Raw genomic sequence first — 17,086 nt, forward strand, 5'->3', positions numbered from 1 at the left:
CTTGAAAACTTTTTGTTAACATTTTAACATATTTCATATTAATGTTAAAAACAAAATATGTTTACCTCATATAATTTAGTACTCATCTGTTGGCTGCAGTACTAGTAATTTGGTACTCAATATAATGTATATTAAATAAATAATAATCGATCAAGATTTGTAAGATAAAACTTTAATAATTCATATAAAACTTTTATGAGGATTTACCAGTAATGCACAGTTGTGGATCAATATAATTTATGATAAATTAATATTATGACATATATGTATGACTGAAGTTTAAAAAAACAAATTTCGGTAAATATTTTATAATTTAAAAACATTAAATTTATTGTATTTTACTATAATAATAATAATAGTTAGATTTAAGCCTAATGAAACAAGAGGTGCTAAATTTGAACTCTGTGTGTTAAAGACCGTTTTGCATTCCCCTATTTACTAATAGCGTATAGGTAACTAAAAAATATAAACCTTCGTTAAGTATAAGATGTGCTCCATGCCATACAGATCGAACCCTCTCGAAAAACGTATGCATTGCACTAAAAAATTACCAACAATAGACACTAATTCAAACACTGTTTTTAGTACAATATGAATAAAGCTAACTTTTATAGTTAAAGTCGCGGAAATTTAAAATATATTAATAATAATATTATTTTAAAGAGGTGCTTTGAGAAACAATTGAATCCTGTAAATCAGGTATTCTCAAACTTTACACAAACACTGTACCCTTTTTTGTAAATACATTTTGTTGAGTGGGGTATACACTTCTTAGTTACTAAACTAAAATATATAAAAAAAAATTAGAGACTTTTAAAGAATTTTTTCCTTGTTGGTTTGTTGGCCAGACTCGTACCCCTTAAAATATTTCGAGTTCCCACAAGGGGTACGCTTACCACAGTTTGAGAATTCCTGCTGTAAACTATAATGATCATTTCAAAGTATATATAGTATGCATATGGTAGACCAAAAAAATACCTGATATTACTTTACAAATTTTTCCCAAATATTGATTCCATTTTTTTCGAGTTATTCATCTCCCGGTAGGTAACTTTCAGAGATTTTGGTCCAAACATATAGGTAAGTTGAAATATGCCCAGATTAAAAATAATCAGTATCAAATACTGTTTCTTTTTTGTAGTGTAAAATATTTTAATTTGCCTTAATATTATTACTTTATTTTAGAAAGTAATGAGAGTAATTATTGGGGGGGGGGGGGATAAGTTAGTATGTACCACTACCTATACTCATTCAAAAACCGCGCTCCACCGTGTGTATGTGTGTGTGTTTAATGACTGATGATCGATTTACAGTCAAATCTACCACACTGTAGGTTCTGAAATCTGGTAATGCCATACCTGAGGGATGAGAATGTGCACCTCGAAGTAAATTTTTTTAATTTTCCATTATAAAAGGATTTGTTCACTCACGAAAAGTATCATTGTTTTATTTTTATTTATATACCTATTGTTGCCATTGATTACAGAAAATAAAATACTTAACCTACCTAGTTATTATGATTGTATATAATTTAGGCCTATTTTATACTTGGCCAAAACAACTCAATTAACTGTGTTTAAAATATTACCTTTTTTTGACCTCAGATAGGACAGGTGGATAGTCAATTGCATATGTTCATGGGACGAATAATCGCTGGTAATATGCCTGATATAGTTTTTCACATTAAAGGTGTTTTTTCATACTATTAAAAACTCTTAAAAATAAGAGGGACCATTAAATAATCTGTAACGAAATCAATTTTGCATATATATGCTCATAAACGATTTATAATATTCAAATAGGTATATAAAAAAAAAAGTTTTACATTCGTAGTAGTAGTTTAGAAGTTACTAATAATTTGTATTGCCAATAAATCATATTTTTTTAATATAAATGTTTAATAACTACTTAATAAATAATTAACATATAAATAAAATTATAACATAATGTTGGTGGGCCAATTAACTATAGTGTGCATTGTCCTCATACTAGCAATAAATTGTTCAAAAATAAAATAGTATAAAAAAATATAGATATAAACATAATGAGTAAACTGATAAAAACAATAGGTATAATAATACGCATCATAGCTAAAGAGTATAAAAGATTATAAAAAGCATTTGCATTGAATAACATAATTACTAATTACTAATTAGGTATATAATATGCCATAATATTAAGGAATCGTTATATTTTGTAATAAAATATTAGGTACATATATAAATAATTATCATTATTGATCAACGATGGTCCTCAAAAGACTTTTACATTCTGCTCCGCAATCGCCCTAAAAAAAAAAATTGCTGTTTACGATTAACGATTAACGATTGATTATGTTACGTTATAATAACATTATCTTTTATCCTAATTTTATTTTTCTGTTTCATTAATAACCTTTAATAGATTCTCGTAAAAACCATGGATTCTTCATTATGTCCTACTTATTATGTATATGCATTCGCAATATTGAAGCGAAATAAAAAAAATTAAATTAATATTAACTCAATGTAATTTTACCATAGTGCCCCCCCCCCGCATTCAATTCCAGCAGTCTATAGCATTGCATACTATGAATAATAATTACTAATAGAATGTTATAACTTATGATGGAGTTTGACTGGGTGGTGAACGTTTGGGCACCCTTTACATCAAAATGTTATCATTTCTCTCCGTCGCGTCGTATGCTGCATCTGATTTGAAAACAACTTAATTATCCAATCTAATCTATAAAGTTGTTTAGCCATCTAGGTACGCAGTTATCAAAATAAATATGCCTAATTTTATTAGCGTTTTTCATACATGTAAGAATGTGCACCTCGTACCACCCGTAAGAATATTACATAATAAAATATAATGTGAATTGATAGTTCTTAACGTGCAACAATTTACTCGGGTTGAAGGTAATATCACCCTGCATACTTATAATATACAAAAATAAAAATAAACAAGCCGATACTAGTTAACGCAAGAAAAAAATAGTTTATTTAAAGATAATGTTATACATATTAATAAAATTCATATAATAATAATAATTAGGAAAATATTTCTGAATAATAATGCACTTGTAACGATATAACTGTATATTATAATATATGTTAGTACATTTATATAAAATATAAAGCATAATATATCGTAAAGTTTATAGAATCCTACAAGTGAATATATTCCCTCTCTCTGCGGTCAAATCAAATTTTTAATAACAACTGTATGCGAAACTTTAACAATAGACATTTATTATTAATATAAATTTAAAAAAAAAATACTGTTATCTATTACATTGCGTATGTGTATTGAAACACAATTTAAGACACATTTGGTGAAATATCTACTTCAGGACGTAGTATATAGTAGTAGTTGCAGTTGTTGTTGTAGTAGTACTATAGTCAGTAGAGTAATCTGTGCGCGTCCACAGCGACGGTGCAATGAAAGAGCCCTTTTAAAAGCATTATTGCGACACAAGTGTGATAAGCAAATTTTTGTAATCTGAACCACAATCGCTCTGGGAACAGATAAATTATATAAGTACGAAAAAACCGACATTTTTGTTCAATGTTAACATGGTCTTCTTATACGGTTAAATACACTTATACATTGGTTATCATTGCCCACAATACCTATTTTATTTTATTCCGGCGATGACAGGTACAAATAACTATTATTACAGTACGTGATTGTATCAACTTTTCTCACCCATACAATAAAGGAATAATATTAGTGATGTTAGAAACTTCCCGTGTTATTAGGTATTATTGTTACCATCTGGTTTGCAGGTTGTGTACCATATTATATTAGAATACATTAGTGTATATATGACATTGTATTTGCCATTAGGTAAGATGTAACAAAACACAATTTACCAATACGATTTCGATGTGGAATGAAAACATAAAAATTAGATCGACCAAATTTTAATGAATATTTCTCCACCAAATTAAAGTATTCAAATCTCAGCTCCAAACTGAGAATTTTCCGTGCCGTGAACTCACCGTTTATTGTATTATTGGTCCATATATTTTGTTCCATCAAAAAAATAAAACGAGTATAATGGAGGTCCTCGGCGTGCAGGATTTTTGAGGGGTTCGTATAGGCAACTCTTAAGACATTAAAATTTGAAAAATGAAAAAAAAATTTTAGTTTTTTTCTTTTATCCCGTAATATCCTGCACGAAAAGTCTTTTTTAAAGAAAAACCTTTGATTGTGCATGAACTCACCTATAGTCGAAGACGACTATTATTGACTAATAATATAATGAGTATTATAATAAAGGAATAGTGTTGCGCGCTATTATGTTTGTGTTTGTGTTTCTGTGTTTTTCACAATATCGGTTACAAGTGTTTTTGAGAACTAATACATTAAATAAACACAAATATAAAAGTATATATTATTATAGGCCACAATATCTAATTTGTGCGTTCATAGACTTTAATAAAAAAAAACAAAAATAAATAAATACTATTGCAAATAAAACAAATATAATATTATTTTCAGTATAAATAATAATAAAAATAATGATAAAAAAAAACTGATAGTTTAAATAGTTTATTATTTACATGAAATTAAAAGTCGGTACAGGTATAAAGCAAGAACTGAAGTGCCTTTCCTCATGCATTTCTAAGCTTTATTAGAGCACGAGAGCCAATAACAGACGCTTGTAATCCCCAGAGGTGTCGCCCTAAAACAAAACCTCATTAGCCGATGCACGATACAGCACAAATATTGGTATTGCATTTATATATACAATATCATATTATTATATTGTTGCGCAACAATGTATTGGTACATGACTGTAATTTGCCGCCACACCCCCTTTGAACAATGTAAAACAACTATAGGTATCCGATCGCGTGCGTTTGCGTTCATCAAATTATACTCGTAACAATAAATAAAAATATATCATGTACATAAATATTGTTGCACAATGATAAAAATAATACAATTTGTATACTATATTATGTTAGTTAAAGATTCATTACAATCACGGGAAATGGGTTATGCGCGATGTTATAGATCGGGTGTAGGTATGTCATATTATTATATTATGCCTACGTGATGTCTATATTTTAATATTATGCCTAACATATGTTATGCGAGTCCTGTCTTCATAAACTTGGAAATATCATGATGGCGCACTGCAGTTGTCTATTTAAACATTTAATACGATTTAAACCAACAAAACGGAATTTCACTGTCATGGTGTATAATAGGTATTGTGTAATATACCTATAAAAACTCGATCTAAAAAAAAACCGTCGGTATTTGTAGTTTCTCTGTGTTGAAACGCATCCTATATACAGGTGGTTACCGGTTAGTTAACACCGTTTTTGGTTTATTCGTTCGCTAATTGGGACGCCAATGCTAGCGGTGTAACTGACACTACAGTTATGGATAATTACAAAATTGAATAGCTCTGCTCTATCATGTTATATACACATATTATAGAGCTCTGTCGCTTGTTATTCGCTTAAATTATACTACATTGATGTGTGTTGAGGTTGTTCAATGGTAAAAATGATTTTAACAGGTAAAATGTAAAAACATATTATTGTCTTTTAAACCGAACGTAATGGGGTAGCCTTTCTATTTAGATTACCGACAAAATGTCAAAATATATATTTTATTGAATTATGCGTACGAATCGATTACTGAACTGCGCACTGCATTACACGAATAGTGACATTTTGTCAAATAAAAATTATATTCCCACTGAATTGTCTTTCCAAAGACGTGTATAAACGTATTAAATATTATGATATTGGCGTTAGGGGAAATTATTATCCGTTGTCCCTCTCCGTCAAACGTGAACAGATTCTAGTGGATTTCAAGTTAATATCTAAACCTCAGAACATGCACTTACAAATTGTATAGAATAATATCATCATTTCGTTATTGACACGTTCAACACAAAAAAAAGGTCGTTATCCTATGATACGATGTGATCCCATGAACAATGAAATACAATAATCAACAGGTAATAATATTATGTCACGACTAAAACAAAATCGTATTATAGTCGGTCATGTACAGTTACGGACGTCCGTAATAATTCGTGCGTTTTAATAATAGACAACTGCAGTGGCCGATCGAGACGTCGTGCCGAGCTACTTATATACTTGTGAATATTGTAACGTTTTACAGAAATAGCAAGTGCATAATAAAATATATGATAAATTATAGTTTATAATATAATATTATTATAAATGAAAATTTACAATATAATATTATATATTATCACCAGGCGTACCCTAGGCACCGTTTGTTAGCTATATTTTATAAGAGCGTGTATATAGTATATGCGAATATGGTATAAACTGTAACCACGAATTAAGGTACATTGAGCCATTGAGGTATATCTTAGTTCATGATTAGAACACATACCTATATGTATACGTGTGTACAATAATATATGATATGTCATATTGTATAATGATATTATTTATTTTATTACATTATCGTATATTATACTATGGTGACTTACGGCGATTCTGTCGGCCAACGGAGTACCGTAAATGGTCTCGTAGGACTGTTTGATGTCTCCCAAATCGATTTCAGATCTGCCAACGATGATTCTGATCAACTGACGGTCGCTGGTGCCGAAGCCCGCCATTGAGGCTTCCAGCTGGTCGGCGTAGTAGTCGCTCTTCTTCTTGGCACTTTTCACTGTACATAATATAATCATATCGTGTTCATTTTTTGTGACAACATTTTAATTCGCCGTTAAAATAACGGATACGTATTCAAGTTATATAAGACTGAGAAAACTTCGAAGTGACCAGATACCGACATAATGGTTATCATGTGTGTATATTTATAAATACTTATAGTTATATTTCTTATTGTAGTGGCTTATTCGAGAGGGGGGAGAGGAAACACTCACCGATGGTCAAAAAACCGTGTTCCAGAGCGCCGGAAGTTTCGTTCTTGATGGTCTCTACGATATCCTTGCCAGTGAGGTTCTCGTACTCTTCGAAAATGGCTCTCAGCTGTGGATAGGAACGAGTGGCCAGAATAGAATTGAAGGTCGACTCGTCCGTGCCCCAATGAGCTTCGCCTGAAAAATATAAACGATATGTTGATTTATTGTACACAAACTTACAGCTAAGTACACACGATGATTATTTAACACACATATACAGGGTTGTACATATGTTTTTTTTATTTAGGTTACTATTTACTTATGTACATGCAACGGTAGATCATCAATTATATACTGTGTACAAACATATACTTATAAGTTATAAATTATGTTAAAGATGATAATCACATGTATAGTAATTAATTCGTATAACCCATACTAACAAGCAATGTACTTGGTAGAGTGTCATTAATTTGGGCGGATGACCTAAAATTTGGTGAGTGCCTAAAGCATGGGCCATTTGAGCGACTTTGTATTTAACTTGTTTGTACACACCTAGTGAGTTTTATCATTCGTTTTAGTATAGTCCCAAGTATATTCCTATATATATTAATCCAGTATGTTCATAAATATAAGTAAATATATTATTTAACATCTACATAGTATAGTAATATTAATAAATAATAATTGGTAAGATCGTCACCGGGTCACTGACGCTTTATCGATTCCAATCATTCATTCATTTTGCTTTCATTATTATTAGTAATTTTAAAAGATCGAAAATAGGATTACATACCCGCGTCGATAAGAGCCTGAGCGTCCGCAACCGCAGCGCTGCGATCGACTTCCACGTCTTCATCGCGATTGGCCTGAAACGTAACATTTTAATGATCGCATAATATAATATTGTGACCACATTATCATTCGAAGAGCGAATATCATACTATGGTGAAAATTATAAAATATCTCTATCGTTGTTTTACACGTAATCATCAAATACACATGTATTGACTATCTATCAAGACGTTACCCATGATGCCATGATCACTGATCGATATTGCTATCCTTTCCAGTTGACCAAACCACATTAGAATTGTGCAGTATAGCTCTTAACACCAATATATAAATAATATATTCGTTGCCATAATGTCCAATCGTTTTGCATATATCCGTATAACGGTATAACTATACAGACGATATTATGTTTGATTGTCGAATGGTAATACCATGGAGTATAATATTGTACAAGATGTATTCAATGGTAATACTCGGTATAATAGGTTAGATATAAAAAATTACAAAAGGTGATATTATATGAAATTCATAGCCATCTAAGAACTTCATAGGTACTCTGTGTCTCTAACCAAATCAAACCGGTCAGATACCTATAAGGCTTTATGTAAAATACCAATTTAACCGGAACTTTTATAAATTCTGTCACTATCCAGTTACACTGTGTATATCGGTTATCAAATGTTAAGTTAATTATGAAATTGCGTCGAATTTTATACTCTAAAAATTAGGGCCTAATTTATTTGTACACTCGAATACTAATTTATAGTTTTCGGTATAAATTTGATCCCACCATCACACATTTTTTTCAAAACAATTTATAAAATGGTAGTCTACACTGAAGCGTTATATTAAAATGAACACTGAATAGACGTAATATTGATATTATATTGTAGACATCAGTCTGTTGCATTGTGTGCACTGAAGATAACATTATATCGAACGTTATTATTTAGTTGGTTTTACAAAAATGGTTTTTATCGATGTCTAATACACCTGGGTATATACATATTGTTAAGATTTTTACTTACACAGCACAGAGACACCAACAATCTCTGGAAAGATCCAGAAGTATCGGATTTCAAATCATCTTCCAACGAGTTTCCGTATTCTGTAAAACGATATGAATAAATACGAAATGCTGTGCGTTCGGACTGTATTATATTATACTGATCATCGGCTCGATATGAGTATATAGGTCCACTGTTATAATATATTATTATTATTACGTTTTTCGTAGACAGAGGATATGGTCCTGACACCAAAATTGCTGAGTGTGCCCAAAATTTCGGCAATGGCTTCTTCGTCCGTGCCCACGCCACTGATGGCGTCTTTCAACTCCTTGGCGTAAAACTCCGGAAGCGGGGTCATCAGAGCGACAATGGCGTTCTCGAAGTTCCCACCGAGTTCGCTCTTCAGATCGTCAATTAAATCCTGCACAGACAAAAAGCATACACGTACATAATAATTATTTTTTAAACACTTTCCCTTGACACAGTTACGATATTGTACACGGAGATATTATTATACTATAATATATTATATATAAATGATGCATTATGTACGATGCGTTCTTGAACGAACGGGTTGAGACTATATTATGTGGTAAAAATAATCCTCATCATTGCGAAAAACAATAGAAATTATTGTATGCTATACCATAGCGTAGATAATATTATACTGAATACAAAATAGGTAGGTACTCTAAAAAAAATTTAATTAAAAATGCAATATACCTAATTTTGTTGGAAAATAAGCGTTTATCTTTCTTTGTAAACTATTTAATTATGACATAATATATATTACAATATGCCAACGCATTTCAATCTAAGATATTATCTACTTAACGAATATTTGATGAAAAATAAATTAAAATTAAAATATTATTTTCTTTTATCCATAATGTGCTGCAGTATGGTCATCATATATTTACAATATTATAATTTCAACTTCAAAGTCTATAACGCGTGTAACAAAAATAATAATATTGGTTTGATCATTAATTGTTTAATTTAGGATAATTTTAACTTAATACTAGTGATTCATTAATGAGTAATATAATTGTAACAGTTATCCGAACTTCTGATTAAACGGACTTTAACTTAAGTTCAATATTAATAATGCTATATAATCACCATATAGTATTTGTATAAATGTACATATTATCAATCAAAAATATAACTGTACTATGCTGTTTTAATTATAGACAGCATTCTCAATTATATCTTATACAATTGTTTTGCATAAAATGTGTACCACGTTAAATAACAATAAAATATAAATCACTAATTATAAATTATATTATGTTTATCTGATACTATATTGCAATAAAATATTTTTTTAAATTGAAAGTATCGAATAATATATATCATGTGTTAATTAAAAAAATAAATAAAGGAAGTATTATATCTGATGAGTTTATTTAATAACCAAATACATCAACTAGATGTATCAAGATATATCACTGTTTCAACATCGAAAATAATAAGTCCCTAATATAGTAGTTATTGAGCCAGAACTGTATCAAATTGAATGTTGTCAATAAAATTAAGGTAAATTAGTCACTATTTAGTTTGTAATTTGTTTACGGGACACTAATATATTATAAAATATAGAGCAATCAAATGTTTTGTTAATTATCGTTTTCAATAGTAAACCCATTGAATCAATGGTTTCCATTATCAGAAAAATAATAACTAAAATATATTTAGCTCCATTTGTAATTCAGATTCAAAAAGAAAATATAACACATGCTTATGCACATATTATTGTTAATATAGTTGGTATACGTAGTATGTGATCAAAATGTGTTATGTAATCTATACATTTTTACTAATAAAAGTGAAAAAGAATATCATATTATCTAAACGCTTAAGTTTAAAATAGTGTGCGTACCTGACGATTTAAATATCTTATTGATTGGAATATAAATAAAAGGTGTATGCTAAAATATGTTTAAAAAGAAGAAGAGGAACTCCGCCACCCTGCCCCTCTCCCATCACACCAATTCAAACATTAACTATCACGGAAGGCAATACTGTTATTTAAAATGTCGCTATAGGTAATACCGATATCCCACTGCAACCGATTTCTCGCGTACCTAAAAATATTTATTGTGTAGGTAGGGACATGATGGCGATAAACCAATAAAACGACAATAGGTATAGCAACAAATATTATCGTCAAACAAAAGAGTGGTACACGTCAGAATATAAAAGTACCTACACGATAATACAATATTAAATGCGTTATCTTCGATAAACTATGAATAATAAAATATTTGAAATGCAAACATTGGAATTTGGTGATTTGATCAAATTCATTTTTTATCCATCCTCTTAAAAGTGTACACAAATATTGAAGTATAACAATATCATACAGTATTCTATATACTGTACGATTATAACTTTACACGGTATAGCATAAAACATAAACGTAATACATCTATATGTATATATAGAGAGAGAGAGAGAGATAATGTAGGTGAGTATACCTAGGTTCATTTATTATTTTAGGCCGTGCACTCCTACATTAAACGAAAGTCAACCCAGTAACCGACGACTCCCATTATCGCAAAACACGCAACAAACCAATATAAGTATTAATAAGCTGAAGTGCTATAGGCACCTCGGCTGCTATAGTGTGCTTCTATTAAAACAAGTAATAATTATCATCGTTCATTGTGTGTACCGAGTTATATATTATTATTAACAGTATAATGGTATAGTGTTTATTATGTGTTCTTTTTTTTTTTGTTAAATCTCTAAGGTCAAACCAACCGCTGTTATAGCTATATCCGATCGATCGTAAAAACTGTGCCTGTGCACGCAAAACCATCAGGGTCCGAAATATTTATTTTTGGATGGCCCACATGATAGTATCATAATGCTCAACATCGTACGATGAATGATGATAAATATAAGTAAACGTAATTTTACGAGAAGTCTCAGACTTTCTCCAAAAATGAGTAAACCACGCAGCATCTCGACACTCTCTCTTTGTTGCATTCTCGTTATAATATATATATATATATCATGTAGATAGAGAGAAAGGGAGGGTATCCATGTTATTATGTCTTCAGTATATTATAATCTTTTTTACTATACCTTTCCATAGAGTGTCTTGAAAGCTTCTTTGATCTCCTGTCTCTGAGTGTTGGACCGTCTGGCCAACACGTCGATGATGGCTTGCTCGTCAGTACCGAATCCCTTCATGGCAGTCCTAAGTACTGCGGCGTCGGCTTCGGCATCGAAATCAGCTGCCGGACGGACCGTGGGAGTGCACTGCTCAAGGAAAACAAACAAAAAAGTTAAATAACAATGTTAGTAAAGTTCATTCGCAAACTCAATCGCGACTGGGAATATTTTTGGATCCCAAGCTCAACAGAGGTTTCTGCAGTAGTAAAATACCGTTACAAAATCAAGAATGTAAATATTATGTGAGGTCCGGAGTAGAGCTCCTGATTATATATTGTCTTTGCAATTTTTTTTCGGTGCAGAGATTTTATTATACGTCTGTGGTTGTGATACGGGCAATAATAACTCGATAACTCACCCTAGTTGTGTAGTAAGTCATGGTGATATAGGGTGATGTGGAGTGGTCGACGGAGTTCTAAAAACAAAACAAAAACAAAATTAATTATAAAGACTATAAAAATCTATAACACTGTATGGGTTTGATATACGTGGGGTACCTACATAATAATAATATGATATATTAAATTATCGTAAAGTTAACCCGTTGACTGGCCGGCACAAACTGAGAGAGCGCATTATAATGTTTGCCGTCTGTCGGCGTAAAATTCAGCGTGAGTCATCGCAGCGACAGAGAAAAAAAAATAAGCGTGATGATATTTCGCCACAGGCGATTGCGCCGCCTCCCCTCTCACATTCCCGACGTGAAATAGTTACAATAATAATAATAATAATAATACGCGCTATCTGCCATACGAAGGTTCTGTGTGCATATAGTTATAATAATATGGCGTGTACATGTTATACGTGCGGTTATTTTTCAATTTGAGAGGAGCGTTCCTAAATCACAAATTTATTTTTAATTGATTCGTTCGGTGTGCGTTTATTGTATTCAGAGGGCTCGTTTGTGGACGAGTTATTGTGCGTTTAGTTGATAGGAATTCAAAAAATGCTCGCATGTCCCGGATAACAACAATAGTGTTTAATTTAAACGACGAATTAGGTATTTTTTTGTGCAGTTTTTCGAAACTCTAATAAAATCAAACACAACAATGATATATTCAGATTATATCGCACCGCCAATATACTTGCCGCATAATGATGAGTCGTGTTCTTCGAGTGTCATAATATATATATTCATTATAATACGTTTGTCGCATTGTTATTTATTAGTTTGAAACACAAACGTGACACGCAAGAGAAACGTAACTTATTATTAGTTTTAGGTGAAAATATCTTTAGGGTAAAATAAAGAATTTATCACTATATTTTATCCATGAAAGTCGTTTAACGTAGACACAGTTTTTGGGCGGGATACAATTTTTTTTTCTGACCGTAACCAATTTTTATCGCCATAGAGACGCAAATCAACAATAGAAACATTATAATATTATCTATGATTCCTCGATTTTCGTTTAGGTATATGAAAAATATCGAGTAGCATATTATTATTAGTATGAAATTTATCGATTTATATAATTTCTATAAATATCAATAAAACATTTTTCACTCGGTCGAAAAGCTCAAACATGTTATACATGGTTCCCTATGAGTTGTTATTTTTGTCAGGTGTTCACTATTACCTACTTATCTAAAAATATATTTACACACATTTTTTAGATAATTTTAGAGTTAAAGAGTGCGTTTGATCAGTTCAAAGAAGTTTAATGAAAATTGAAATGTGTTATGAACTAATGAACAACATAAATGTCATAAGTACACAAATAAAATAATATCTTGAAATATTCAGATTATATTCTCAACTGTTGACTGCGGCATGTACTACAGAATTTATACAAATATTTATCCTACTTATTTATGTATATGAAAGTAAAATAATCTTTGGGACTAGTAAACACGTCATGTGACATACCAATACATTTTAAAAATGTTAGAATTTTTAACCTACAGGTAATATTAATCATCAACATTTTATTTATTCTGCATGGAATCAAATGTTAAAACCAAGTGTTTCTGGTGAATATGTCAAAAAAAATATGGCGGTAGTGAATGTTAATCGCCTCATTTCTCCATTTTTAAACATTCTAAAACCATTTTTATACGGTTTATCTTTTTATAACAACTTCGTAAATATTAATTAAAATATGCGATGTATTACCTATGCTTACAAGTTAGTCATCTGTATTTCTTTAAAACGTTAAAATAGGTATTTAAATTCTATAGGTATCCAACAATAGTCAATAATTAGTCATACAAATAATTATAGGTATTTATCTTTTTATCAAAATACATATTTAGGTCAACAAGACATATAAGCTCAAATCAATTATGAAATTCCCATTGACGATTAACATATTACTGTATAATCTTATCTGAAGTATAGATCCGACATATAAATAATTCAATATTACATAATATTATTAATATATTTGTAGTTGTAAACTTTGATAAATATAAAATATATAATATGCATCATAGAAGAAATATGTTTGGATCATCATCGTCATCAACACTAGTCTGATGTTCTAACATACCTACTACAATATTTGGCTAAAGATGTTAAGTACACGAGTTCAACGCATACAAAGGTTCACTCCTATTTACTCGTCATACTATGAGTCTTATGTCCTATACTTTTATCAATGAATTGCAAGAAAAAAAAGGTTATGTGTTTTTTAGTATCTTATAGTGATTTAATAATAGTTCCAAAATGTATAACTCCATTAAAATAAATCAATTATAATATTGAAAAACCAATGATTCATCAAAATGCAATGTTTTTCGACACCTACGAAGGATTATACCAAATTATTATGCACTCATTAATCGAAAGTGAAATTGTATTATTATTCATTCTTCAAACACCCATTAAAACGATATGAAAAACGATTTTGCATTCAATAATGAACAATTATAATATGTGTGTACTGTGTATGCAACTTATATGTTAAGCTTGAAGGTTGGACGTGCGTGGGGAGTATTCATTTATATTATTTCGTTCTAAAAAAGAAGAATATTATAGCTGTCCTTGGAAATAAGCCAGTGACACATACTCGTATAATACACGAAGCTGTAGGTCCAGCTGTACGAAATATGCTTCGTAACACCAACACAACGACGAGAAAATTATGCGAGTATTTAAAAAGATATTATTTTTATGACCGTGAAAACCCCGAACCAGATATAGCATAACAATATAATATTTATTAAACAGGTATCCAAAATAATATATTTTTATGTTTTTTTTAAATTGTCTTAGGTCAGTAGTTATTATTATATAATTATTAATAATTATTGATTAAGTTTGAAGTACTCGTTGCCAAGTGTGACGTGTATCTTATAATATACCTAAAAGTATAGATCAATATCGTAATACATAGTTATGAAATCAGACTTTTAATTTTTAAATGATTATACTGAGGTGTACAATATTGTATTAACTTTAGACTTCATTGCTTTGTATAATTGTATAGAATATGAAACAGTTATAGCAATGCTTATGAAAGTATTTAAATGATAAATATTTTTAGTAAAAAAAAAAAAACTAAAAGAATGAAAAGCTAAACAAATTAATTACATTAAACATTTTTTTGTTCGTCATCCATATTACAGGCTACAGTGATTTTCTGGCATATTTTTTTTGATTATCTAATGAAAATCACGAACACTGTGGAAACTTTTTTACAGTCTAAAATACATATGTATAACGTGTAAGTTGTACTAATTAATTTAAAAAATGAACGACCCCATTGAATTTGGTGAGCTATTACACTAATTGAAAATGAAATATCGCTTTCAGATAAGACGTAATATCAATCGAAAAGTTCACAAATTATTGTACAATTTAAAAACATTCGTCAGGTATATTTTTGAAAATTCAACGAAAACAAAAATTGCCTAAAAAGTACATAGAGAAACACAAGCGACACAATTTTCACATTTCACGAAACCGTAAAAATTAAATTGATTTTTTATAATTTCTGTGCATTTTAACATCTTTTAAGATAAGATATCGTACTTCTTTTTTGTTAGTGCAGTACAGCGGTAAGGCGGCAATGACCAATCTGCCTACACATTCAAGGTCAACACGGTTGAGAAAAAAATGTTACCTATGTTTCGAGTTTGGTGTACATAAGAGTGAGTCAATCTAATCGTACAAGTGTTACACCGCCTGCAATAGGTAAATATATATTTACATATTATTATTAAAATGACGTGATCAACAGAAGTACACGCGAAAAGATAATACTATTATATTGCTACGAACATAACCCTGACCGTGACCCTCAATCGGCTGTGGCAAAATATTATAATAACATTATATTATTAGTCGAAAAACGAACGGCATTTAAAAGGTCTGTAAAAGCAGCATCACACGAAACGATATTAATTACAAATCGCTGATATAACGAACTTTTCACAGACAATAAAATAATAGATATTTAAATTTTAAATGTTATCATCGTTTTTTAACATTACTGTTTAGATATTTTCGTGTACTTACCAGTAGGATTAGAGCCCGGAAACAACTCGGTCACGTCGTTTGTGTACACTGTGCCGAACAGAATAAGACTATAATAATAATAATATTATTGTATTGTGCGATCGTTCGTCCGCAACGGTGCCAGACAGACTGCTTACAGGCCGTAACGCTGTCGCCATTCGTCGATCGATTTTTATTTTCGTATGTTCAAGAACATACCACGGACCGTCCCGTATAACTGCGGTTAGGTATACGGTGTGATTAAAAAGTAGAACACTTATAATACGTGATAAGTCTTTGACGTTTTCACAATGGTAATCGTTCTCGATATCGACATCTAGAACGCTTATGGAACGAGTAAACATATATATTGTATGTCATTTTTGGATTTCAAGAACGGCGGGAGTGTGTGTGTGTATGTGTGTGTGTGTGTGTGTGTGTCTGTGTGTGTGTGTTTGTGTCTGTGTGTGTGTGTGTGTGTGTGTGTGTGTGTGTGTGTCTGTGTGGGAAGGGTGCTTTTTAATATATAATATTATAATCGTTGACGAAAATAATGAGACATCTCTCTAAAATTGAAATCGAAAAATGGCTTGACTGGTGTAGCTTTTCGATTTTTTCGGGAAATGTTCGAGAGTTTAGTCTGCCACGTCATTATTCACGTGCGTTATTGATGTGTCACTTTAAGCTGAAATCAGTGGCACACAGAGGTATTTTGAGAGCACACGCAGTTAAAAAAAAATTACCCACCCAATCCAATATTTTTTTTTAATTTAAAAACTATATTCTTACTGCACTCGTGTGTGC

The 17,086-nt window shown here is 30.7% G+C and overlaps 1 protein-coding gene across 4 annotated transcripts; it reads right to left on the reverse strand.

Moving 5' to 3' along the window:
• Nucleotides 1–1,769: 1,769 nt before the first annotated feature.
• Nucleotides 1,770–16,439, reverse strand: LOC111036675 (annexin B9-like). Of its 4 annotated transcripts, none has more exons than XM_022318794.1 (9): nucleotides 12,343–12,471; nucleotides 12,200–12,256; nucleotides 11,752–11,928; nucleotides 8,875–9,079; nucleotides 8,677–8,756; nucleotides 7,650–7,722; nucleotides 6,875–7,048; nucleotides 6,476–6,657; nucleotides 1,770–2,287 (listed from the first exon to the last, which is right to left on the reverse strand). In XM_022318794.1, the coding sequence occupies exons 2-9, from the start codon at nucleotides 12,218–12,220 to the stop codon at nucleotides 2,234–2,236; spliced, it is 966 nt and encodes a 321-aa protein (XP_022174486.1). In that variant the 5' UTR covers nucleotides 12,221–12,256; nucleotides 12,343–12,471; the 3' UTR covers nucleotides 1,770–2,233. The 4 variants fall into 4 exon arrangements, with proteins under 4 accessions (XP_022174486.1, XP_022174487.1, XP_022174485.1 ...); XM_022318795.1 differs by lacking the exons at nucleotides 1,770–2,287; nucleotides 12,343–12,471 and adding exons at nucleotides 3,209–3,499; nucleotides 16,304–16,439; XM_022318793.1 differs by lacking the exon at nucleotides 1,770–2,287 and adding an exon at nucleotides 3,209–3,499.
• Nucleotides 16,440–17,086: the final 647 nt, after the last annotated feature.

Source organism: Myzus persicae, unplaced genomic scaffold (genome assembly GCF_001856785.1).
Source record: "Myzus persicae strain clone G006 unplaced genomic scaffold, MPER_G0061.0, whole genome shotgun sequence".
Taxonomy (NCBI): Eukaryota; Metazoa; Arthropoda; class Insecta; order Hemiptera; family Aphididae; genus Myzus; species Myzus persicae.

Excerpts from the sequence above, each read along its gene's own strand:
- LOC111036675 (XM_022318794.1), bottom strand. The coding sequence starts at position 12,220 with ATGACTTACTACACAACTAGG. Across the intron at positions 11,929-12,199 it reads TGACTTACTACACAACTAGG|TGCACTCCCACGGTCCGTCC; the intron begins GTGAGTTATCGA and ends TTCCTTGAGCAG. Across the intron at positions 8,757-8,874 it reads ATCCTCTGTCTACGAAAAAC|AATACGGAAACTCGTTGGAA; the intron begins GTAATAATAATA and ends ATCGTTTTACAG.